At 43.6% G+C, this 25,429-nt stretch overlaps 1 protein-coding gene across 1 annotated transcript in view; it reads right to left on the bottom strand.

Moving 5' to 3' along the window:
• Positions 1-4,998: 4,998 nt before the first annotated feature.
• Positions 4,999-25,429, bottom strand: part of LOC147443103 (uncharacterized) — a 303,366-nt gene continuing 282,935 nt past the window's right edge. Inside the window, exons 26-30 of the mRNA XM_086529029.1 lie at positions 24,334-24,578; positions 6,799-6,940; positions 6,402-6,595; positions 6,202-6,311; positions 4,999-6,089 (exon numbers count right to left, since the gene is read on the bottom strand). Coding sequence (XP_086385155.1) covers positions 6,041-6,089; positions 6,202-6,311; positions 6,402-6,595; positions 6,799-6,940; positions 24,334-24,578 — 740 coding nt within the window. The 3' untranslated portion in view covers positions 4,999-6,040. The remainder of the gene's footprint in view (positions 6,090-6,201; positions 6,312-6,401; positions 6,596-6,798; positions 6,941-24,333; positions 24,579-25,429) is intronic.

The raw sequence follows: 25,429 nt of genomic DNA, 5'->3' as shown, positions 1-25,429 counted from the left end.
AAGCGACCTGCACAATTTTATTTTTTTTCAAAAAGTAGTTCTCTTTCACTTTTTTTTGTAATTCTCTTCTTCAAGCTAAATCATTCTAGATTTTCATTCGTTATTTATGCAAGCAAATAGTTAATAATCACCAAAAAGTGTATTAAGGGTATCACTAAAACTTCCTCCAAATCCTCTTCAAAATTAAATGTCCTAACTCATGGGAATCCCTCTTAGCAGATAGGGTCTTACAATTGATTTATGTTTTTATTTAGCTAATAAAATGCTTTTTTAGAAAGAGAAGTTCTTCTTTAAAGCTTTGATTAAAAGGTTTTGACATAAACTGCCCTTTGTTGAGAAAATCACCGAAGAATCTGCAGATCCTTTACAAACATAACCCATGTAAATCGAGAAAATTATTGCTTTTGATGTTTGTGAATGTCAAAAGTTCCAAGAAACTTATTGCTTTTGATGTTTCTAAACGTTTCTTTTCTATTGTGGGTGGTCTAACTTGTCCAAATAAGATAGTTGAAATGGTATTTGAATTTTCAAAAGAAAGCGTAGATTTGCAGAATATTGAAAATATTTAATGTGAATAGCACAACAATATAGGTATCCTAATCTACTTACTGTGAATAGTACAATAGTACAATATAAGTATTCGAATCTACTTACTGTGCGTAGTACAACATAGATATGGAAATATTTAAAGAAATGTGATTAGTAGAATGTACATAAGCTGATCGATTATTGTGCTAATCATAAGAGCTATCCCTATACACTATAGAAAGAAGTTCATGACATAGTAGAAAATGTTTTATGATGTTTTGTATTCATCAAGTTTGATGATACGCCCTATAAGACACACCTAAATAGATTACTCTCTTGAATATAGGCAATGCAAGGTGATTAAAAAAATGAGGAAAGAGTTGTTGAAGATAAAGCCTTGATTTTCCTAAGCTTGGTCATAAAAGAAATTCAAAATTAAAATTTTACATTAGTTGATTCTCAACTTGAGATAAAATATTATGATTGCATGTTTGATTTCTCTCAAATTTTCAAAAATTTGGTGTCAAACAAGATGAGAGAGGTTATGCTTAGATCTTAAAAGCAAAAAAGAAAATTTAATAGTGTATCCAGGACTGTGATTAGGTTACCTATATTGTACTATTGTACGATTCACAATAAGTAGATTAGGAGTATTTTGACAATAGCAAAAAAATTGTATCAAAAGTCAACTTGGGAAAATAAATAATATGTATTATTTTGCTTTACATAAGTTCTCCACATCGACTTAAAAAGGATTTTGAAAAACAATCAATGTCAACTAGAGAAAAAGTAATAGCAAGTTTTTCAAGTTTATGGTATTTCAAACCTTCTTGCTAACATACTCCACCTAGGTGAAGTTCTACCAAACATTGAGTAGGACTCTCCAAGAACATTGAGTTTCTAAGCCACAATTTGTCAAGATAATTGTCAAAGTCCTAAAAGAGTGAGAGTTTGTTAGCAGAGGTGGAAAACCATAATGCAACTTAAAATAACAAAATTAGAAATCCACAAGGGCAATCCATCCATGCAATAAACTTGCATCCTAAAAGCGAACTTAGCCTTTAAAAGAAAAAATAGAGCTTTTATATATCACACAAGAATCCTCAAGAAGTGCATCTTTACAGGGATCTCAAGATTTAGGTGGCATTTCTGTAGATCCACCCTTATCATAAAGACAATAGAGGAGGATAACACTAAGCACACTCAACAAGGTTTTTAGTCTACAAATCCCAAAAAAGTTCATGGGGGAATTACAATAGATTTGCGTGCCTAGAAGGACGATCTACAAGCATGAAGTCCACTACTTAGTTGATTTCTTTTGTACATTGCATGCACTCTCTTGTCTTTTGCATATGTATTTCTGGAAGAGTGTAGAAAACTAGGTACATTTTATTGTTAAGAAATAACGTATGTGTATTAATAAAATATAACTATCACTCACAATTATAAAATCTAAAACTTTTGGAACAACCAAGATCAATCAAGAAGCACAAGGCTCCACCCAAAGGCACACAATCTATAGGCAGAGCCAACAACCAGCCACCACCAAGGCTGCTGCAATCTACAGATGGATACCTCGTCATCAACTAGAGAATCAAGGCTTCTACAATGGAAACAATCAGTTATGGATATCGAAGCCCAGTGTCCATCAAGTCATTGCGAAAAAGAAGAAAATGCAAAAGACGGTCACACAAGGACCAAAAACAAGATGGGTTCCGAAATCGCTCGTGGAAACTCAATCACAAAGAACCCACACACTGATTTGCCTTTTAAGGTTTTTCTTTATCAAATTGTTCAAGATATCACAATAATTGGTATCTACTAATTTTCATGCTGACTTCTTGCTAAAACATGTTGTGTTATTTAACAACATGCACGTAAGTTTTGAGTTTGATTTACATTGATTCGATTTGCATTGATTTCTAAGTGTAATATTCAATAGCACCTTATAAGACCTAACAATACTAGACATTGATGCCTCTTAGCATTGCCCACTTGAATGGAGAGTGAAAATCTTCTTCTTCGTCCTTGCACATGCGCGCGCGCGCGTGTGTGTGTGTGTGTGTGTGTGTGTGTGTGTGTGTGTGTGTGTGTGTGAGAGAGAGAGAGAGAGAGAGAGAGAGAGAGAGAGAGAGAGAGAGAGTTGTAATATACTTCTAGGTTTGATTAGGATACACACGCGCTTATGCACACATACACACATAGAGAAGGAGAGAGAAAGAGAGCAGAAAAGGAGGGAATGCTACCACCTCACAAAAGCAAGGGCAATGTAGGTGCCATCAATGCATGGGTAAGGATGATGAGGTTATGGTATACATGATAACACCATGCTACTATGAGTGTCAATAAGGTGATGTCAAGTGTAGATAGTTTCCTTGACCTTGGTGTTGAGATCATTTTGCTATTCCACAAAGGCCATAGTGCTTAGCCTAAAAGGTCAACATTAGACCTTTCTTGATGATGCCCCTTCTCAACCTTATTATCAACAAACATACAACAACAAAAGAGAAAAACAAGGGGCTAGTTAGCTTTCTCCTCTGTATTATTGGATTTTCTCCCCCTTATGAGAGAGCAAATTCTACTCTTGTCTAGCGGAAGCTGAAATCGACCTGTAGGACCGAACAAATACATCATTAAATAAATTTCACTTTGAACATCATAAAAAAAAAAGAAAAGTTGCAAATGTACAACATACCCTCAAGGCTCCCATAACTCATGAGAGCGTAATATTTCAATGATAGAAAATTACCATGTGCATGAATGTGTCTATGTGTAAACGACCTAAATCCCTGTCTTTGAGGCAAATAGTGTACTCTTGAAATCTCTAGTCACAACTTTTCCTCCTATGTAGACTACCCACTTTCGAGAGAGAGAGAGAGAGAGAGAGAGAGAGAGAGAGAGAGAGAGAGAAGATAATGAAGACAACTCACAATAATGTCAGAAGTGAAATTGATAAGAGAGAGAATAAGAGCAAAAAGAACAAAAAAAGAGAAGCGGATTATTAACATTGTATGTAGCAAGGATACCAAAGACTTAAAAAAGATATATCCATCAACCTAAAGAATAGAAGGGAATTTTCTTGTCATGAATGATACCAAGAGACCTTGAAGATTTATCAAATGAGTTGTGTTGTGTCTTAAACTCAAGTCCTAGAGAAAATGGAAAGACCATTGTAACACAAGTGTGATAGAAAGAGAAAGAGATCTTGAAAACTAATTTTTTTTCTAAATGATTCTTTCTCTTTGACCTCTAGCTTGTGTTATGAGGCATTAATATCAAGTTGCATCCATGCAACCTATTTGATGTATATTTTTATTGCCCACATAGGCCGAGTTAGAGGATTTCAAATGGCTTATCTAGAAAATTTCTACGAGCGTTCAACAAAGCAATTTTATGTATATAAAACAAATTAAGATAGATATGTCCTTGACCGTCCAAGATGTGAACTTTTTATTTGAAAATATCACTCATGATAGTCTAATTCTAGCAATAAAAGCGTTATACCTACCAAAAAAAAATCTCTTGAAAATATTAGATTTTGAGTCATGATTGAGCAAGAGTAGTTTAATAAAGCAATATTTTATACAAATCAATGTGTAAAATCATATTGGTAATCTTATGTAGAAACATATCTCTACATACAAAATTAAATTATAGAAGGACATATCTTTGACTGTCTAAGATATAAATTTTCAATTTGAAAATATCACTCATGATAGTTGACTAATTCTAAAAATAATAAAAAACTCATACCTACCAAAGAAAATTCTCTTGAAAATATTAGATCTCATCTATGATTTGAGTCATAAATGATCAAGACTAGTTTAGTGAAGCAATATTATATATACAATTAGTATGTGCAAAACTATAATGATAATCTTATACAAGAAGTTGAGGCTTACAAACGATAACAAATCATTATCTCAAATTTCATATTAACTTCAATAAATGCTTGGGGAAACATAATGTTCGACAATGGAAATAAATATCCAAAAATGGCTTCTTCAACATTAGAGTAAAAACAAACCCTATTTTCACTCCATCCAAAGTGAAATCATGATTGAGTCTCCTTTCAATGATAACTCTTCTACTTTCAATCAACCAGCTCATTGAGTTGTCTCTCATCTAATAAGCTTAACCCTCTTTTTTATTCTACAAATGAACCCCTCCACACATGCCAATAACGAGTTTTTTTACTGCTTTATTGAATGGAAACATTATGGATTGCAATAAATTTAAAATCATGAGATTGTTGAATAGTTGCCCATTATTATCTTCATCCTCTCACTCCATTCAAATCCCTAATGACATGTCATTGGCAGGCATAGATTACAAAATTATGGAATTGTGGAGGGAAGAGTCTTCCAAGGAAAAGAAAGAACCAAGGGAACCAACCGATAGTTTATAAGAGAGTTCCAAAGAAGAAGGGAATCAATTGATAGCTTATCAGAGAGCCGTGAAGAAGCAAGGTCCACAAATAATTTGGTCAAGGGCACTTTTTGGCACTGGATGCAATTTCTTGTCAACAATATAATAGTAAAGCATTTGTTTAAATTGAGAAGATGCAAAGTTTTAGCCTTTATACAAAATCGATTCAAATCATATTCTTGATCTTAATTCTTGACAGACACTGCATTTCTTCTTTCGCATGGATTACATATCTTGAGCTACTCTTTGACTTATGAAGCTGCATGCCATTCTTGCCCTCCTTGTATGTTGAAATATGGCCCACTCATTGCATAGGCTTTTCCTCACTACGAGGTTTTCATCACCCATTGTACATTACCTTCATTCATTGTTCCGAGCACGTGGTGCATCAATTAGGTGGCCATGGTGATGCCTATGCGTGGCTCTTGCCCGACCATGTAACATGGCTAATATTTGGAAGGGATAAGCAACTCCCCCTATGGGCCCTTTGGTGTGTCGGAAAAAAAAGAAAGAGGTAAAGATGGATTTGATGGCTAAACCAAGAACCCATTTATTTCAATACAAGGCACAGCTCCTGAATTCTTCATTTTATTGGAGCACATGTGCAACGAAACCTTTGCTCTTGCAAAGGGAAACACCAACCTTTGCTTCTTGCAAGTACACACTCATACAACAAAAATCTTTAAAGGGAACACCAAAAGCTTACAAGAAGGGAGGCCATTTAGGCAGGAGTTAGGGAAGCGCAAAGGAGCTCCTCATAATGGGCTGCCGAAAGGGAAATTTGAAGAAATTGTAAAGACATCCTTCTTCCTGGTTGACTCCAACAGGTGGTTGATTTACGTGAGTGACAACTCTTCCAAAGGCAGCAGTCCTATCATGTGATCTTGAGCCAGCACTTGCGGCACCTGCAATTCGCAACTCTCCCAAAGGCAGGCAGGCAGGAGTCCTACCATGTGATCTTGAGCCAGCACGAGTGCCGCTTGCAATTCGTAACCGGTTTGGCAAGCATTGCCTAACGTTTCTTTCTTGTTTTTGAAAGCCATAAATCACAATGCAGAGCACTAAATGGCAGCTTGTTGGCTTCTCATTGTCTCTTGATAACTCTCAGGACTTTGTCTTTCGCCGAGACTATACTGTAACATGCCAATCATGAAAAAGAAACATCAATGATGGTACTGTGCTTGAATTGAACTATCGATGAGCGAGATCGTTTGAACTTCACTGAAGCATGCTCATTTCACTTACAAGTTTTTCAGCTTGATTTGCCATAGATATAATAGGAGTGGATTTGATCTACTGGAGTAATGTGTCGAATCGCCTCCACTTGTTGAAGGAATCCAGTGGGGATTATAGACCTGAAAGACATCATCAGAATGGAAAGGAGGCTTTAGCCTTAGATTGGAACCAGCTTAACTCAATGTATCCAAAGGAAGCAAGTAACCAACCCTTGTGCTATGGAAATCGGCCTCATTGTTCTGAGAAATTTTGTCGTAGGTCCTCGTCAACTTAATATGTTTGTTACACTTTTTCTGATCAAAAATTAGTATAAAGCATGGCAACAATATGAATATTACAATTGTTGCAAGGGCTGCTAGGATAGCCAAGCTGGTAGCCAATGTAATCTTGCTCTCAAGAGAGCCTGAAAGAAAAACATCTCAGAAAGTTAAAGCATATTCAGCTAGATTAAATTTGTTACAATAATGCTTTGACATCTACACTCAAAAAGTGTGTTTTGACTCTGAACAAATAAATTAGAAAATAGCGTTCCACACATGCATTACTGTACAAGGATATCATTTGTCAAAGAAATCCTTTTTAATTATAAAAGAAGAATTTACTTACTTCGAGGCATATCGGCGTAACCCAGAAGAATTGTTGCTGAATCTGAGAGTGGGATTGATGTAACATCACCGACACAATCTTGCGAACATCCCCATGATCCCAAATCATTCACAACAATTGAAAGTGTATCAGTGGAAGCGCCCTGAAAAATCAGTACTTTCAGTTCACATTTGAGGGAGAAAAAAGGTCAAAAATATCATTCGTGTTTGAATGCATCCTAATGTTAGAATATATTATCTATAGACTATCAAAAAGTGGAAATTAAATTGAGACATGAGTACATGTAAGACGTATTACCACAAGATGCAAACTTACCTGAACACCCTTGATGTCACATTACACACCTAAGCTTTCGAATCCTGTTTTCCTTGCCTTGATGACCAGGTTAGCATCGGGTGAAAACTATTGTCATGAGAGTCCATCAATGCTTTATTCGTAACAGCAAAGAGCACATGGTGAAAGATTGTCCCCAGAAGAAGAAGAATGGTGAGAACTTAGGAGTTGGAAGATGAGTCAAGTTTTGGCTCCAAGCTATGGTAAGCCGCAATTCTGGCTGGGAATTCCACTAGGTCACCATCCTTGACCTTCCAGATTTCCATTTGGTGCTGCACTTTTGGAGGTGAGACTCTATACACTATGGACTCTGATGAATTTTCGATTGGGGTCAGACTTAAATATATACTCTTAGCTCCATTCTCAATTCGGTGGTTTTGTTGGAGGATTGCTGCTTGATATGCAAGGTGATGCAGCTGGTAGATAGCTAACTGTCATAGCCGCTAGGTATACTAGGTTCACTTGCTACAAAGATTGGTCCGCCATGGATACAGGTGTACACCCTTGGTGACACCCATTTTTCGGATACAGTTTGACTTTGAGATCCCACTAGATAGTGATTTCAACTAGGTTATTGGTTACTCGGATCAGTCCCTCATGTGCCATGATTTGGGACACATGGTCAGAGAATGCCCTACCCACCCTCCTCGTTGGTCCGAGCCACAGCACCCCCCACCTCAGGGGATCGCTGTCATACTTTTTGGTGGCCACAACAACCTGCGGCACCACCCCCACCACCTCGATAGCCTGTGTCACTGGTAGTTTCTCACGTTTCAGCTACTCCGTCGGATCAGCCATTGCAGGAAGGAATTGGAGCTGATCTCTTCAGATAGCTGATTCCAGTGTTAGAATTTAGAGCTACTGGTAAGCCGTCAGTTCAGTTAGTAAAATTGGAAAGGAGACTAGAGACTGGACTGAAAGAGTTATCTGAACTGAAATAGTATACTGAAATAGTTATCTGAACTGAAATAGTATACTGAAATGAGAGACAGACTGGACAATTGGAAAAGTATTTGTAGTTTCAGATTCATAGCTGATTGGCATAGTTGTGAACAGCTTGTGCTGTTCGCAACCATGGGCGCCCCAGTAGCATCCCATATGTGCCTTGCACATCTAATACTAGGAAGCTAGTTTTGAACTTTTCTTTGCCTACTCTTATCTGCATATTTTCTATCATTCCTGTTGCTTGCACTACTCCATGATCTGCCATTCGAACTTTGAAAGATGCTGGTTTCAGGTTTGTGATACCCATTCTTTGCTGAAGGTGTGTTGTAGCAAGCTACAGTGTCACTTTCACAGGACACACAGTTAGTACAGTTGGTCTAGGATGGTTCACATTGGACGGACTCTCTGGGCTGGGCAGTGACACGTGGCAGTAGAGATACGGACTGGTCTAGTGGACATCGTGGCCAGGTCACCACATGGCTGACATTTATGAGCCGTTGGTGGCTCTTTATGGTGGTACATATGAGCAGTAGCGGTTGGTCATCGGGATTATCATCTTCACCTTTGGTCCAACATCGCGGTTGAGAGCAGTGAGTCTATACACAGAGCACGTCTTCACCATCCTGGCACATCTGAGCCTCGACACCCCCATTGTACCTGTGAGTCCTGGGTTGGAGCTGAGTGTGTTGCCACGCCAGAGTCTGTATTAGTCTTTGAGATAGTCGAGTCAGATGTTCTGGTCTGCTGTTGTGTCTTGTGAGCTCTGTTGATGTCTATTGTTTCCTTTTTGTTCAGTCTGTTTGAGTGAGATTGTCACGCCCAGTGCACTGAGGACCACCCACTGTAGAGAGCACGACACATTACCCGCGCTACAGGTGCTCTCATTTTGGCGATCACGGTGGGACCTCAACTGAAATCTCACTCTGTGAGGTACAAATCTTGAAGCTAGTTGGGTCTATCTAGCTTCGCCTACCTTGCCAAGCTTCGCCGACCTTGCCTTGTACTGTTCTTCTCTAGCTTGGTCCAACTGTTCTCCTCTCGCCTGGTCCAGCTGGTCTAGTCCTCTCTCGCCCTGGTCCAACCTGTCCTCGTCCCTGGTCTAGACCTCCTCGACCCTAGTCTAGTCCTCCTTGTCCCTGGTCCAGCCTTGTCTAGTCACTTGCCTGGTCTAGTAGAGACCAATCTTCAGCCAGTTCAAGGTTTTCTTGCCCAAAGGTTGGTTGGATTGGTGGTCACTGCATGACACATACAAGGCGGCCTTCGAGCGTCAAAGCACACTACTGAGCCCTCTGAAGTACTATAACAGAAGACGACCTTTGGTACCTAGTAGAAGTCCATCAACCTCATCACCTATACCTCCACATACATCACCCATTTCTTCATCGGCTTCCACATCTTCCAGATCACCTTCTCCAGTAAAGCTCTCCCCTATTCTGCTGCAGCAAACTACTGAGCAACAGGCTCAGGCTCAGCAAGGAGCCATGGAGCCGTTGGCTAGCGTTTTGGCTAAGGTAAACATCAAGTTCCCTACATTCAAAGGACTCTCTTCAGAAGATGCTGACGACCATGCAAGGAGGTTTGTATCTCTCTGTAGGGGTCGTGGTCTTAACAGGGAAGATGCTTATTTGGTACTCTTTCCATCCACCTTGGATGGCTTAGCAGACAAATGGTACAGCCAGTTTGCAGAGAACCATTTTGCAACTTGGGCGACCTTAAGACAACAGTTCTGTGCAGCTTTCAGGTCACGTGACTACCGGGAGAAGGTGTTGGATGAGTTGGCCAACATGGTGCTCCAGCCAGAGGAGACTTTTGCAGAACTTATGACGAAAACCAAGTCTTTGGTTTCCAAGCTTCCCCAGCAACCAGGTGAATTTATGGTTAAGAAATGGGTAGAGAAGGCGTTTCCCAAAAGTTCTTAGCAAAAACTACAAGACAGTCTCCGACCCGACGCCACTCTGGAGGAGTTCATTGCAGCTGCTACGAGGATAGAGGGGGCTAGGAAGCTGTTCACCAACCCCCCTCACATAGAGACCCCCTCTGTGTTTTTGGAAAGTCCCTCTGATCCTTTAACTTCTTTACGCAAGGAACTGGAAGCCCTAAAGTTACAGCGAGCTCTTCAAGAGGAGAGGTCCTTCTCTCTTAGAGAAGAGAAGCCTCCACATCATGAGGCATTGGAACAGATTAAGCGCGAGCTAGAAGAGCTCAAGTGTCATCAAGAGACTAAGGCTACGGTTTGGTGTAGCTCATGCTGCTCTCCAGGGCACCCTCCACAGGAATGCCCCCTTCGGGTTTACTGCCACTTCTGGGAAAAATCTGGACATGAGGACAAGGACTGTTACTACCTCAAGGGATTGCGACAAATACAGCAAAGTCTTGGTCCTACTCTTCAACAAGGGCCAACACCTGCATCCAACATGGTTTCCGCCTGTGGCCATCCACACCATATGCCACCTTTGCTGACAGCCCCTCCTATACAAGGTATGCAGAGCACTTTTCCCTCTCAGAGATTTTATCATACCCTTGCTCCCTCATCACCTCAAAGCTTCTATGCCTCCATCTCCAACTCAATGCACCAGGAGCAAGGACCACCTCGCCCTTCGACTCGCCCTTTGAACCGGCCCATTCTGTGCTACAGATGCGGGGAATATGGGCATTACCAAAGCAAATGCCCCCTGCCAGAAGGGTCCCCTCCTTGCCGTTATTGCCCTGAAACGAAGGATCACTACAGTAAGGATTGCCCTAAACTTCGTGCATCCACGGCTTCGAACTGAAGTCAAAGCCATAATGAGTTTTCCTTTCCCAAGCTCGACTTGATAGCAGTGAGCACTGTTTCTCAGCCGCCCCCTTCTACCCACGTGGTTACCCCTCAAAATAAGCCGCTGCAGTTGGCAGAGGAGCCATCGGGCGTCCTCACCTAGGCCCAGAGAGCCGCTCTCGGTCTTAGCATTCCATCAAGTTCAACTCCCCCACACATTCTCACACCAGTGGATACCCTGCCTGCAACTGTTAACAAGCTATCCCCCAGTGCCATGAAAGAATCCAAATCTTTGCTCTCCGATATTGATGAAGCTTTCTTGGAAGCAGTTTCCGATCTGCAGAAGATCAAGATACCGGAGGAACAACAGGTAGAAAAAGAGAAGCTTACAACAGAGACAGTCTTGAAGAACACTTTACAACAAGTGTCCCTTTATGACATGTTGCAGCTAGATGCAAATTTTAGAAGTGACACCCTTGCTGTTATTCAGTCACTTTATCTTGGAGCAGGTCCTAGTGGCGGGCACCTCCCAGTGCGACCATCAGAGTCCTATATGATATCCAAGCCTGCTGCTCCACTCACTGATTATAGAAGCCCTTGCATGACAGTGTCCATTTTAGGTCGGCAATTCTCAGGAGTGATAGTGGATGGTGGATCTGGTATCAACCTGATGCCCAAGTTCACTATGTTAGCTCTAGGTCTACAGCCTACTCGCCCTGCTCCCTTCACAATTACATTGGCCGACCAGCGGACAGTCTACCCAGTGGGCATAGTGGACGATGTGCCTCTGCAGGTACAAGACTTTACTTTTAACTTGGATTTTGTTGTGGTTCGTCTTCCCCAGGTTGAGGGCGGATTTCCTTTGCTCATTGGAAGACCATGGCTGCGACACACTAAAGCACTCCATGATTGGGGAATGACGCAATGTGGATACATACTTTTGGCTCCTCGATGCAACCCATTCTCTTAGAAGGTGGTATGGATCCCGTGGTGCAACAAGTTTCTTTGTCAATGGAAACCAAACTTGAACAAGAACAACCTTCTACACCTGAAGGGTCAGATGAAGATCTGCTCGAGTGGTTGGAGGCTACCAAATCAATGCCTTGTTATGGAGTCTCTATTCACTCTTGGCCTAAAGATACACCCTCTTCAAATGTTTCCACAGTCACTAAACCTAATGTGCCAGCTCAAGAGTTGAAGGTCACAGAAGATACCCCTGATGCGCTCTCGGTGAAAGCCCTCTTGATAGAAGCCGTTGAATTTGGAAAGCCTATGAAAACGTATATAAGCGGGAAGAAAACTCCCCTACAGGAGTTCACCACACCTCAAACATCAACCCCTGTGGTGTCTGCTTCTCTGACCAGAACAAAGCTCTCCTCTGTGTCTAGCAAACTCCCTTCTCAGAGCCGGTCCTGCAAGATGAATTCCAAGATCATGATAGCTGTATGCTCCTTACTTGTACCTATCTACCCTTACCCCCTTGACCTTACCCACAATCAGAATGCCCACATCCTTAGGGTTCACAACTGTGGCAAAGAGATCATCAAGAGCGCCGAACATTGTTGTTCCCATCATCTACATGAGAGTCACCAAAACAATATAGAGCAGGCACTAATGTTCTCCCCAATCTTGTCCCCTGCTGCTATAGGCTCCTGGCGGCAGGTCCTCCTCCATTGGTGCCGGCTCCTACAGAATCCTCCTTTGGTGCCGGTTCCTGCATTCTGTTCTTCAACAGATGAAATTGTCACTTTCCACAGGGACAATCATGATGATCGCCTGTGGGGTAGGGCGGTGTCGCCTTGGCATATCCTTTCTCATATTGACTTTGGGTTGCAATCAGTAACGGTAAGTGATGGTGAAGCTCAGTATAACTCACAGGCCGCTTCTAAAGCTGCAGATTGTAGTAAGAAGATTAAAGCTTAAACAGTAAATGCAGGTTGGTGGAGGAGAGCAGCTCCATCATCCCCCGCCACTCCTCGTCCCCCTTGTCTATCCCTCTCCATTGCCCAGCTCTCGCCCTATTCACCCCACCCTCTCCCTGTCCTCGCCCCCTTCCCTCCCCCTCACCCACCTTGCCTATCCCTATCGCACTCGCCCCCTCACTCGCCCTCGCCCCCTCACTCGCCCTCGCCCCTAGTCCCTCCCCTCGCCCTTGCCCCTACCCACCCCCTCACTTCCCCTCGCCCCTACCCTCCCCCTCACTTCCCCTCCCCCTCGCCCTCTCCCCTAGTCCCTCGCCCTCGCCCTCGCCCTCGCCCTCGCCCCTACCCACCCACTCACTTCCCTCGCCCCTACCCTCCCCCTCACTTACCCTCGCCCCTACCCAGCCCCCCTCGCCCCTACCCTCCCCCTCACTTCCCCTCGCCCCTACTCTCCCCCTCACCCTCCCTCGCCCCTACCCAACCCCTCTCTCCTCGCCCCTACCCACCCCCTCACACCCTCTCGCCCCTACCCACCCCCTCCCTTGCCCTCGCCCCTACCGAGCCCCCCTCACCCCTATCCACCCCCTCCCTTCCACTCGCCCCTAACCAGAACCCTATCTATGCCTCCCCACCCCTCTCAGCCTCAGCATGTTTTCCCCCCCACCCCGCAAGTTCCCCCCCCCCCCACTCCGCATCATAGCTGACTCTCAACTTTCACTTGGTTGCCATCCTGTAGCAAGTTTTTCCTCACCCCACCCTGCATGATAAGATGGCTCGATGGTTGCCATCCTGTTGCTGTGAAGGCCTTTCTGTTCTGCCATCATGATGGAGCTTAACCCTATAGCTTAACCCTATTTGCGGTGTTACTCGGGCTTATGTCCATCCCTCCTTTCGAGAAGAGTGTTGTTGCAAAAAGTGTGGCAAGGTTCATCTGCAACTGCAAGCATTGACCAGGTCATTTTCCTATCACTATGGTTAGGGCAGATAAAGATGCGCTAGAATCAAACTGAGCTTATCTCTTTGTTGTAGAGCATCATTTTTTTGCCAATTGGGATTCTTGGATTATGCAATCATACCGAGTCCCACCTATTCAAAGCTTAAAACGTTTGCAAGCAGTGCAGTGTGTTTAAACTCCACTTTTGGGCCTAGAACCTACTTCAAGAAAGATGTACAGATGCAGTACCTAATGGTTTTCTTTCACAGTTTTTTCAGTATTCCTCTCACTGGGATGGTGAGCGGTCTTGTGGCGGGAAACCTGTAGCAGGCTACAGTGTCACTTTCACAGGACACACAGTTAGTACAGTTGGTCTAGGATGGTTCACACTGGACGGACTCTCTGGGCTGGGCAGTGACACGTGGCAGCAGAGATACTGACTGGTCTAGCGGACATCGTGGCCAGGTCACCACATGGCTGACATTTATGAGTCGTTGGTGGCTCTTTATGGTGGTACATATGAGTAGTAGCGGTTGGTCATGGGGATTATCATCTTCACCTTTGGTCCAGCATCGTGGTCGAGAGCAGTGAGTCTATACACAGAGCACGTCTTCACCATCCCGGCACATCTGAGCCTCGACACCCCCATTGTACCTGTGAGTCCTGGGCTAGAGCTGAGTGTGCTGCCACGCCAAAGTCTGTATCAGTCTTTGAGATAGTCGAGTTAGATGTTCTAGTCTGCTGTTGTGTCTTGTGAGCTCTATTGATGTCTATTGTTTCCTTGCTGTTCAGTATGTTTGAGTGAGATTGTCACGTCCATTGCACTGAGGACCACCCATTGTAGAGAGCACGACACATTATCCGCGCTACATGTGTCCCCAGGATATTTACTCCTCCTCCATTCAGTATGACACTAGATAGTGGCTCCCACTGTTTCCTAACCTTGTAGTCTACCTGGATCACCGGCACTTCATCATCTCTGACAGCAGCCAAATCAACTGCTCTGGCATCCGCTTCAGCTTTTCTTTGCTGTCTGATGAATTTCGCTGCTTCAGGCAAAGTTTTTCTAATATCATCTAGTTCAACTGTGAGTTTCTGAATTCTGTCACAAATTTTGACATGAATTTCTTCTCTTTCTTGATGAGAGTTATTGTCAGAACTTGACGAATCGGGAATATCTGCATAGTGCCATTCCTCTGTTCTGGTGCCTTCAGTGCCTCTTTCAGTGCTTCCTAATTCCTCCATCAGTCCCTGAACTGCAGCCAACATAGTCTCAGGAATCCCAGACCCTGACTGATCTAGTTGTGCTTTCTCAAAAGACTGGGCTGGTATCTTCTGAATGACCTGGGCATCAAAACTTTCAGGCTGCTCTGGCAGCTTCTTGGCTAAATCTTCTATGATCTTAGCCGCCAATTCCCTATGCTCCCGCCATTCATCAACTACCTTTTCTTTACCCTTTGCCTTTCACACCTCTCTCTGCTGAGCCCATTTGCTACTTTCAGGACTGACTTGTTTTACCGGCTCATATGGAATTTCCTCAATGACCACCCCTTTGCTGCGTGTAACTGCTCGTACAGGAACTGGCTCTGGGGCCTTCACCTTAGTAGCCGCAGTAGTAGGTGTTTCTGGACACTGAGCCGCAAAATGCCCATACTTGCCACAAGTATAACAGTTCAGACTTCGGTTCTGGAAATTACCATGACCCCGGCCCCGGCTAGTATCCCGTTGGTATCTGCCACGCCCAGTACCAATACCACTGGTTTGTAATTTCTCTTCTTGGGGTACATTGGTAGCCTCCACTCTGACTGGTTCAGCATTGGTAAATGCCACTACCGACAAATCGTTTCCCTTCTTGAAGTGATGAATACGAATGCCACAATTGTTCCATAAATGACCATATGCTTTCCAATAGGTACACTGTGGACATTCATTGGAAACATAATCTTTGGATTTACACTTTGAGAACCAAGTTTCCATTCTTCTCACTGGTTGTTTGGTCTGGCTGATTTAAGCAATCTGCCAGGCCATCTCATCAATTTTTATGGAACAAGACCCTTTCTTGGCTTTGTCTTTGCTCTTTTCATCTGAGCTGCTTTTAGAGCTAATGGAATAAGAATTCTCAATGGATGAACTACTACCACTGGACCTCCTCTTCTTGTGACTCCTTTCCTTCTTTGCCTGCTGTTCCAGCTTCAGGGCGCGCTGCACCAAATCATTGAATTTCTTTGTTGGTGTAGGTACTTCCTGTTCCCTAAGCTTTTTACTGCGAAACCCATTTAGAAACCGTGCTCGCAACCTCTTTTTTGATGGTGGCTCCTGCAAAACTGCCTACTTAGCTCCTTGATTTTCTCAACATAACTTCTGATTGATATTTTTCCTTGCTTTATCTTATCCAGTTCACAGAGAATGTCCTCATCACCTCTGTTGTCTGAATATTCCAGTCTGAAAGCTTTGAGCAATTTGCTGTATGATCTGAGTTGGCAAGCTGAGTAATGGTAGTACCATTTCCTTGCTACATCCTTCAATGTCTAAGAAAAGTTTTCCCCCCAGTAATCTTCATCAATATTTTTCAACTCAGCATACTGTTCAAAGGCTTGGATATGAATATCTGGATCATCTTTCTTCCCCCCTTTGAACACCGGGAAAGAAATTTTCAATGAAGAGGTATAATCATGTCGGTCAGTCCCTTCTTTGCCTCTTCTGACCTTAGGAACCTGACTCCGTCTTGAGGACTTCTTGTAATGGTCTGTATCAGCATCCCAATCAATTTCTGTCTCTTCTCTGGCTTTTCTACTAGAACTGTGACGACTATCGTTGCTGCCTTTGGCCTCATCATCCCTATGTGTGGTCCGCAAACTCCTGGCCTTGCGTTCTTCCCTCTCAGCCCTTCTCCTTTTGGACTGACTGGAGTGTTGAGAGTCCTTGGTCTCATCAGCATGACTGTGCTCCTCCTGAGCCTCAGTCTCAGTCACCCGGTCCATTTTAGGATCAGAGTCACGTTCTGACTCCTCAGGGACAGGGTCAATGCGGTGTGATGGTTTTCGACCACGACTGGTTTTGGGCGCCATTAGTACAACTGAAAATTCTAACTCAGAGAAGACTTGGAAGGCTCAACTAATCAATGGGGAGCTTTGCCTCCGCTTGTGCACACGCAAGAATGCCAAAGAGATCCCCCTAGGCTTGTTTTAAAGGCCCCTGGATCCAAAAGCAACAATTATGAAACCCTAGATTCCCAAAAGCATCACTTATGAAAAGCTGACGCCTGTGAGGTTGTTTTTGTGTTTTCTAGGCCGTCCGTACAATCCTGCATTTTTCGGGCCATCGATAAAGTTGCGACGTCAGCGTCCTTTTATGGTTCACTTTGGTCCTAAGAGCATATTGAGCGACTGGGTCCATTAAAGCTTGAACAGGAATGAGAACTGTAGTAGTGGGTTCCTGCCCTCCCAAGCATTCCGTGCACCTTCAAAATCCTCTAATAAACAGGCTCGGATTTCACCCATTTCCGAAGACTAAGGTGCCATCTGTTTTCTGCGTTTGTATGAGCTAATAAAAGGCGCACTGAAATCTGACATGCACCGAGAACTTGGCGATTATATACTTGCTCACTACTGTAAACCAATTCACCCTAGGAATTCAACAAAACCAAGCTCTGTACATTGACCACAATGCTGTACGAGAAAAGACCCTTCTGTACAATAGCCAACACACTGAGAACAAACTGAGACTAAACAGGGACTTTAGCAGATGCTCCCTCTCTCTCTCTCTCTCACACACACACACACACACACACACACACACACACACACACACACACACACACACACACACACACACACACACACACACACACACACACACACACACACACACACACACACACACACACACACACACACACACACACACACACACACACACACACACACACACACACACACACACACACACACACACACACACACACACACACCAAACCTAAACTACAAAGTTGACGAGCTATACAAAATCTGCGCTGGGTGGAAGCTGATTGTGGAGGCAGGGGAGGACAGTCCGGCGCTTGAACAGAGAGGATTAGGGACGCAGGAGCAGAATCGCTACCCCACATACACACACTGTCCAGCTTGCTAACTAGGGTGACTAGGGATGCAGCAGGTGCCGCCCTCGCTCAAAGTCTGAACAGGCCCTTGCGTAGGGCAGAGAAACGTGCAGACTCATGCAGGGCACAGGAACGCACATAGCGCTGGGCTCCTGGACAGAGCAGAGGAGCATAATCGCTTCTCTCCACTCTCTCTCTCTCTCTCACACACACACACACATGCGTACGTGCACCCCTAGCTCACATTTTTATTTTATTTTTGTAATGTTAGATTGAATTACCAATGGGAAACCTCAAGACAAGGAAAACCTATAAAAAATACTATAAACAAGAAATCGGAAACAATCAAAGTAGAGCTCGTAATGGCTAGCGGGAAGCTCATCCAAGTCATAGGCAACTCGGAGAGACTGTTAGAGAGATGTCTTGAAGAAGGAAACACACTCTACTTGAATCTGCTTAAACATGAGGGAATTGCATGCTCTCCACACCGTCCAAAGCACCCAGAATTTAACCTTGCCAAAAAAGTATGTATACGACCGAAGCAATGGCGGAAGTACTCCAAAGATCCAGAAAGATCTACCGAAATGCATGCCAGGGAAATGCGTGCGAAGAGCTATAGAGATACAATCCACAAACTGTAGCGTACGAGAACAAGACCACAATAAATGTGGAATGTTCTCAACAACTGCATCACATCGAACACATCACGAAGAGGCCAATCTTCTAGATCGCAGAATTTTGCTAATCGGGAAAACCCCAACGATGCATCTCCACATAAACAGTCGCGCCTTCAGAGGCAACTTCGCATGCCACACTTTCATGACTTTACTGCACCACCAGTAACACTCTTGTTCATATTCCATACCTTATTACAGTGTTCTTGGATCTAGAAAGATGACTGCAATGAAAGTACACTTTCTTTGCAGATATTGAAGAGATCGAATAACTAGCGTAGAGCCAATAACAAATTCAATTCTCCACAACTAGTAGCGGAATGGAAGATATCGAGTCAACCAGATCTTTAATGGTGTCCCACATGCGTCTATAGTGCATCCCAAGCCCAAAGGTAAGGGTAGCCTGTCTAAATGAGAGCACCTGTCCATTAGTGTCCATCACATCAATTATCCTGTCAATACCTTCTTGGGAGAGAAAATAAGCGTGTCTAGGAGAGCGTTGAACAAGAGTTTGATAAAAAACTTGACTCCAATGTAAACTCTCTAATCGAAGTGAGTTTCCACAGGCATCATCTCTACCACGCCAAAACAATTCCCGCGTGACCAATTTCCAATCCGCTACAAGATTGGAAGCAAAGAGGCATCCAGGTATTGTGGCCTCAAACTTACCAAAAAACACATCCCAATACAACGGTTGCCAATGGCCAAAAGCTGGTGTAGAAACCGCACAAGACAACAGAAACGCAAACATCTTCGTCCAGGGCTGCATCTACATGGATGTGGAAAATCTTGTTCCAGTTAGGAGCTTTTAAAATTGGAGCAGAAATAAGTCTCTTCTTCAATTGGTGAAATGCTTTCTCACATTCCTCATCCATTCAAACTTAGTGACGAGGACATAGAGAGGTTTTGCAATGATCGGTACATGTAAATAAATCTACGATAATATCCACGATGGCCCATAAAGGTTTGTACCTCTGTAACTTTGGTTGGTATTGTAAGAGCAACAATCAATTGTATCTTCTCAAGGTCTATAGAAATGCCATTTTTGGACATAATATACCCCAAAATCTTGCCTTGTCTTACCATAAAAATGCAATTTTTCAAGGTTTAGGCCAATAAGTTACGTTCTGCATTCCTCAAAGATCCTTCTTCAAGTGTTTGACATGTTTACAGAGAATGCACACACATGTCATCCATATAAACCTCTAAGAATTGTCTTTAATATTCATTGAATGCATGACTCATCAGCCTTTGGAATAAGCCATGCGTATTGATTAGGTCAAATGACATCACACAATATACAAATATGCCCCATTATGTTGCAAAGGCCATTTTGTGTTGATCCTCCAACTTGATCGTGAACTAGTTATAACCTGTAAAGCCATCAAGAAAGCTGTAGGCTTCCTTTCTAGTGACTCTTTCAATCACATGATCGGTGATGGGCAATGGATAGTTTTCTTTAATCGTAACAACATTCACCTATTTGAGGTTTACACACACTCGTAAGCTATAGAAAGAAGCTCGCTCCATGGACAAAAAAATAACTCAAAAAGCTCTCTTCGTACCCTTTAGCAAGCTATTTTTGTGAAGCTATAGAAGAAGCTCGCCCCATGGACAAAAAGCTCACTCAAAAAGCTCGCTCCATATCCTTCCCCTTGGTATAGGTGGACTTTGAAGTCTGCTGTGAAGCTTGTTCATTTGACTGCCAAGTCTTTGCTCTAAATTCTTCCTCTATGAATGGCTCCCGTTGTCTAATCTCCTCAAGAGACTCTCCCTATGTTTGCGCAGCTCTAGCAAAAACAACTTGAGGCATCTCTGACCCTGATATCTCATGACTGTAGCCAGTGGTCCAAGGCCCTCTCCGAATAGACAGTAAAAGCGGCCTTGTATCTCATAGTATACTGGACAATGACATATGTGGCACAACTAGAAAATCCTAGTCTCTGCTGGTACTTTGTCTTTGGCTCTACATGGGACAATTGGTAAATCTTAGCCTTTGCTGGTACTCTCCAAAATCTGCAAGTCTCATACAAGCAAGAAGGCTCGGAAGAAAGCTTTGTCTCGACAGAGACCTACTGAAACACCTCGAAGTTCTACAGAAGAAGAAGATATAGAAACTTCCAGCCATGGCCTCACCGATCTATCCTCCACTGATCACAATGATGAGAGTTACAGAGCTGCTGACTCCGGCTCTACCTCTGACTGGAACTCAGAGTCTTCTAGCCAACAGGAAGATGATGAACAGGAAGATGATGTGAAAAAGAAAAAGAAGAAGGCAATCACGCAGGTGCTGAGCCATCAAATTCCTCGGCCTCCTTCTTCCAAAACTCAAACCAAATTCACTTTGAACTTCCATCTGCAGCAGCCTCATCCATCTCTTCGAGAAGTTTTATCAAAAGATCAGCTACATACGCTAGGTCTGTCAGCATTAGCAGAGGCCGATCTGCCTTCTGATATTCCTATGAATATGGTGCATGAGGTTCTCAAGCTTTTTCCCAAAGTAAGAGGGCACCCACTGACTGCTACACGCATTGGTCACACTTTGGGGATGACAACCTTTCCTGCAGTAAAACCGGCTACAAGAACCTAGTCACAACTTTCGAAAGATGCGACCATTGAGGCATGCAAAGAGCTACTTAGTACTAGTCATGCTGACTATGCAAGAAATAAAAAGCTCTGGGCCTTTTTCAAGTACTACTTTTTGGTCAGAGCTGCTAAAGTAAGCAAGGGTAGATGTGACGCGCCTACTATATTCTCGCACTGTGAAGGCCTATATTGCCTCATCCACACCATCCCGTGTGGCTTTCATCTAATTCTATTTACCTCTTTATAGTCGCGGACAAAACGATTCAGAGCTCAGGTGCAATCTGTGCAATCTAGCTTTCAATGCTTTGCAGGTCCCATGTTGGCTTGGATCATTAACATACCTGTTAGTCCCATGGATGTGGATGCGGATATGAGGCACAAAATCTCTAAGGCAAAAGGAAAAGATATTGAACAGACAATGGATCTACCTCAGAAGCCTAAGAAAAAGAGAGCGAAGGTAGTAAAGGACACAATAGAATCTTTAATATCACTGTCAGTTTCGGAAAGCTAACAGCTTCGAGTGAAGCAACCTGTTTGACATTCCTCGCATATATCCGCTACTGGTTCGATGGTAAGTTCATGCATGGCAGATCACACTATGCATGTCACGTGTGGCTTCTGCAATGTGTGTTCCTCTCTCTACTGCTGCTATTTTTACTCCTACCACAGTGACTAGCTCCCAAGCACCAGTGGAAGTTGCTTCTTCTCCTATGCCTAGTCCTGCTGCAACCACTCCCACCGTCTCTACTCCACCAGAGAGGCATGGTCCCAGTCCACCACCACGAGCAGTGCCACCAGCTGTACCACTTGCCAGCTCTCTTCACCCTGACACTGTTACAGGACCTTCCACAATGTCGGACTCTACATCACTTTTTCGACTATCTGAGGATATACTGCAGGAGTCCAGGCAAGCCATTGCCACCATTGAGCTTGGAGTAGAGCGGTTGGCAGCTACACACCAGCATCATGCAGCTACTTACGCAGCTATGGAGGGATCTCTGCGAGTCGCTGAGAGTGCCATCGCCGATCGGGATGCTACTATTTTCGCAACTCCAACAGGCCTTAAAGTTAAAGTCTCAAGTGATTAATGACCTTCAAACTCAGGTACAAGGATTTAGAGAATTTCTCTCACATGAATATAGGGCAACCCAACCTACGATGATGGGTATGGGGTATGGATGGACTGGAGCAAATACACCAATGCAAAATACAGCAATTGGTCCTTCTCAGCAATTTATGGGACTCTACCCACAGACTCCAGTTCAGTACTATAATCAACGGTATCCTCAGGGGTTTCAGGCATCACCATTACCTCAGATGCAGAACGTTACTTGCTACGACGGTATTGCTGGAGCACACTGCCATGGCTGTGTTACTCGACGTCCTCAGTACACTACAGGACAGGTGCTACCCTCTGCCCAACAACAGGTGGCTGGTCCCTTCCCAAGTGGCCCAGTTACGGACAGCAGGAGAGCTCACATACAACAGGGTCCCACCATTGATTTGATGGCTCCACCTTCAAAGACTGATGCTTCCGGTGGTGTGGCGACTAATCTTTCTCTTGGGTGTCTGGGTAGTTTTTTATAATGATAGTGATGAGCAGTAGAGGTTTCTTTGCGGTTGATTAGCAGTTTTAGTTGTCTCTCTCACCGAGACGGTGAGCGGTCTTGTGGCGGGCAACCTGTAGTAGGCTATAGTGTCACTTTCACAGGACACACAGTTAGTACAGTTGGCCGAGGCTGGTTCACACTAGACTGGACGGACTCTCTTGGCTGGGCAGTGATACGTGGCAGGGATACGGACGGTGGTCTAGTGGCTGACATTTATGAGCCGTTGGGGATAGATTTAGAGGGCTAACATTTATGAGCCGTTGGTGGCTCTTTATGGTTGTAAATATGAGTAGTAGCTGTTGGGTCATTGGATTAGATTCTAGCTCTATGGTCCAGCTTCATCGTTAGGAGTAGCGAGTCTATACACACAGCACGTCTTCACCATCCCTGCACATCTGAGCCTCGACACCCCATTGTACCTGTGAGTCCTGGGCTGGAGCTGAGTGTGCTGCCACGCCAGTGTCTGTATTAGTTCTTTGAGTAGAGTCATATGTTGTGGTCTGCTGCTGTTGTGTCTCTGTGAGCTCAGTTGTTGTCTATTGTTCCTTTGTTTTTCAGTCTGTTTTGAGTGAGATTGTCACGCACATTGCACTGAGGAGCACCCACTGTAAAGAGCACGACACACTATCTGCGCTACACTCGGGCTCTGTCTGACACAACTGACAAGTTCTGGACTTAGCTGGTACTCCTCTAAATTTGCCTGTCTCAATCTCTAGCTCGTGTGAAGATGTACGTATCTGACCAATAGCACTCCATATCTCGTGAGATAGATGAGTATCCATGTATCCGAGTCTAATCACAGATCTATCCTCCCTAAGCTCAAGAAGATATTCTCTATAGAAAGCCATCTTCGTAGGTTGTATCCATGTCCTCCTCGTATCCAACCGAGTCAAGTCCTACCTGATGAGCCTAGTAATCTTTGCTAGAGTAAGGGAGATGGAGGGTGCATCCAGAGAGTACTGAAATGGAGGTAGTTTGTCTAGACTAAAGCCATGAAGCTAGAACCAAGATGCCATCTGTGTATACCAACATGATCCATCCCCCTGTAATGCCAGCTGTTGGGAAGACTCCAGGGCAGAGAGAGAGAGAGAGAGAAATTGAAATGATATATTAACGTCTTCAAAGGGCCAAAATGACCTATGAGACCAAGCCGTTAAGAGAGAGAGAGAGAGAGAGAGAGAGAGAGAGAGAGAGAGAGAGAGAGAGAGAGAGAGAGAGAGAGAGAGAGAGAGAAAGAAAGAAAGAAAGATTTTTAACGTCTATGTCAGGCCGAAATCGGCCTATGAGACAAATCAAATGTACATGGTGTGTATGTCATCCGTCTATCGGAAAGACAAATGAAACAAAAACTGATACAAAACTGAACTGAGTGTAGAGAGAGAGAGAGAGAGAGAGAGAGAGAGAGAGAGAGAGAGAGAGAGAGAGAGAGAGAGAGAGAGAGAGAGAGAGATCCTTTTACGTCTATTAGAGGCCGAAGTCAGCGGCCTATGAGACAAATCAAATATACATGTGTGTGTCATCCATCTATTGGGAAAGGATAGAAGTACAAAGTAGCAAAATGTGGTTCTGTGGAAGGGAGGAGGGGGTGATCCATAGGAGGATAGGATACAAGATACATGGTATATGTGTGTGTGTGTGTGAGAGAGAGAGAGAGAGAGAGAGAGAGAGAGAGAGAGAGACTTGATATTTGAGAGTTTGCAAAATTGTGTTGGAGCCATTGATTGATGAACGAAATGATATGGCTTCTGCCAAAACAAGCGCAAAATCTTGATCTGATTCTAAAAGTGTTGTATCGAATTGCTTCCACCGATCATTTTCTTGCTTGTATCTCAACTCATCAAGCACATTCCTTGGCATGCTGAGTGATAAATTACCCACATCAACTTTTAATGAAACTTCAATCTGTAGTTCTTCTGCAAATGCCCCTGCAATAAGATCTCAAGAAAATCAAGATCCATCTCAAAAAGTAGAAGCTAAAGCATTATACCGACCACAACAAAGAGTCATTCTAAGAAGCCTTGCTTGAAACCAGAATGTGACAGGTATTGATGGTTAATATGCAGCAACCTCTTTCCGCATGATTAAACATTATCTAATGGGCCCCCAAAGAATAACCCGAAATCAGAATGTGAAAGATATTGATGGCAGCAACCTCTTTCCGAGTGATTAAACATTATCTAATGGGACCCCAAAGAATAACCTGAACAACAAGAGTGAATAATCGGATACCTGCAGAGCATAATCAATCCACAGCTTACATGTGAACCTGCCATTCTGACAAAAATGCAGTGACCCAATTGAGCTCGATGCCAAGAGTGTGCTGTGTGAGAAAAAGTATGAGCAGTTGCCTTTTGATGTGTATGTTACTGTAAATCCAGAAAAGCAAGGTTGGAAACCATGTTGTGCCATGTAGCCCTTTCCATAGCCAGCATATGTGACTGAGCAAGGTTGTTATGCATAGATGAGGGGGCGTTATTCAAAGCTTCAATTAGAAAAGCATTTTGACAGCAAGGATAATGACACGTGTCTCACCAAAGGGAGGCTCTTTGCATGGAGGATGGTAAAAGCGTAACAGCTCCAAATTCAAATACCTCTCCATTGATCAGATCATGCTTACCAGCATGCATGACATGAAAGCGTGCAACTGGAGATGATAACCATGCAAAGTCATGCTATTTGTGCTCCATCAAAAAGACCACATTTGTCTTACATTTATGTATATAGGGCCATGCTAGCTTAAATAGACCCTACACATTGAATGTAGACCCTACACATA

This window comes from Adiantum capillus-veneris, chromosome 14, assembly GCF_014529385.1.
Source record: "Adiantum capillus-veneris isolate H3 chromosome 14, ASM1452938v2, whole genome shotgun sequence".
Taxonomy (NCBI): domain Eukaryota; kingdom Viridiplantae; phylum Streptophyta; class Polypodiopsida; order Polypodiales; family Pteridaceae; genus Adiantum; species Adiantum capillus-veneris.
Note: the sequence above shows the minus strand (reverse complement) of the source record. Positions and strands in the feature narration are given on the sequence as shown.